The sequence below is a fragment of the Wasmannia auropunctata genome, unplaced genomic scaffold (genome assembly GCF_000956235.1).
Source record: "Wasmannia auropunctata unplaced genomic scaffold, wasmannia.A_1.0 LD336092.1, whole genome shotgun sequence".
Classification (NCBI taxonomy): Eukaryota; Metazoa; Arthropoda; class Insecta; order Hymenoptera; family Formicidae; genus Wasmannia; species Wasmannia auropunctata.
Genome location: NW_012026798.1, coordinates 870144 through 871226, shown reverse-complemented (window position 1 = coordinate 871226; position 1083 = coordinate 870144). Strand labels below are relative to the sequence as shown.

The 1083-nt window shown below is 51.1% G+C and overlaps 1 protein-coding gene across 1 annotated transcript in view; it reads right to left on the bottom strand.

Annotated features, from left to right (window-relative positions):
• The window catches only part of LOC105447789 (transmembrane GTPase Marf-like), a 32022-nt gene extending 31238 nt beyond the window's left edge, over positions 1 to 784 (bottom strand). Inside the window, exon 1 of the mRNA XM_011685995.1 lies at positions 62 to 784. Coding sequence (XP_011684297.1) covers positions 62 to 784 — 723 coding nt within the window. The remainder of the gene's footprint in view (positions 1 to 61) is intronic.
• Positions 785 to 1083: the final 299 nt, after the last annotated feature.

Here is a 1083-nt window from a genome sequence, read left to right as displayed (position 1 = left end):
TTGCGCTAAAAGAATTTTTAATATCCTCCGTAGAGAATTCTTGAGGAACGTCTCTAATTACGCCAGAGCGAGAAATCCTGTAATTTGGTATGACTGCCTTGTAATTGATAGAAGCGAGCATGGGATTGGTAGCCAAATTATTGGCGGCAGAGGCAGATTTGCAATCGACGAGAATCTTACCATTTCCAAGCTTTTTCATTTCCAGTATGTCTGCTGCCGGCATGACCCTTCCCACTTGCGCGAACATTTTCATTGGGTGCGGTAAGCTAGCTCGATTATTAACGAGCGCGTGAATATGCACTGCGTACGAGGGTGTATCTTGATTAGAGTATACATTCGTCTTTTCCTCGGTCCTGCGCGATTTCGCCATTTCGTGACGAGGAGGATTCCCACGGTCCGTCGCTCGCGATGAAGCGGAGAGGGGGGTTGAGAGTTCAGATTCCGCATCTGACAACACAGCTTGCGAATTGCCTTCCGATTCAAAATGAGATCGTTTGTTACCTTTTTTGATGTTGATGTTAGCATTTCTAGGCAGCGGTGCGGAAGTTAGAGTCTCCAGGTCCATACTTTCCTCGCGGACGTCCGCCGAATTCGCGTTCCGAAGGTGAAAATCACTGCACTGTAATGGCATCTGCCCAGATTTCTGCTGCGTACTCTCGCTCGTCACATTCGAAACGCCGCATGCATCCACAAGAGAGGAAGAGGTTATGGGGGTTGAGGAGAGCTGAGAGATAGGGGAAAAAACGAGTGCCAGAGACGTATCCTGGCTCTGCGATGGTCCCATTTGCCCTTCGAAGCGCGAAAAACTGTTCAGCGGGATCGAGATAGTCTGGTGCGGGGGAGACGCGGAGACACGCGAGCCGGCGTCCCCTCCCCCCGCGCCTGTGCGCGAGGCCGAAGCCTCGGACATAGCACCTTTCAATCAATCTAGAACACGGTTTTTGAGGGATTCACGTGCCGGAATAAAAGGGGCTTACGCCCAGATATCGAACACCGAGAAAATACGGTTTCGAACGCGTAAAACTTGCGATAACACGGGAGAGAACAAAGACCCGTCCGTACTGTCACGAGCGCCACACGCGA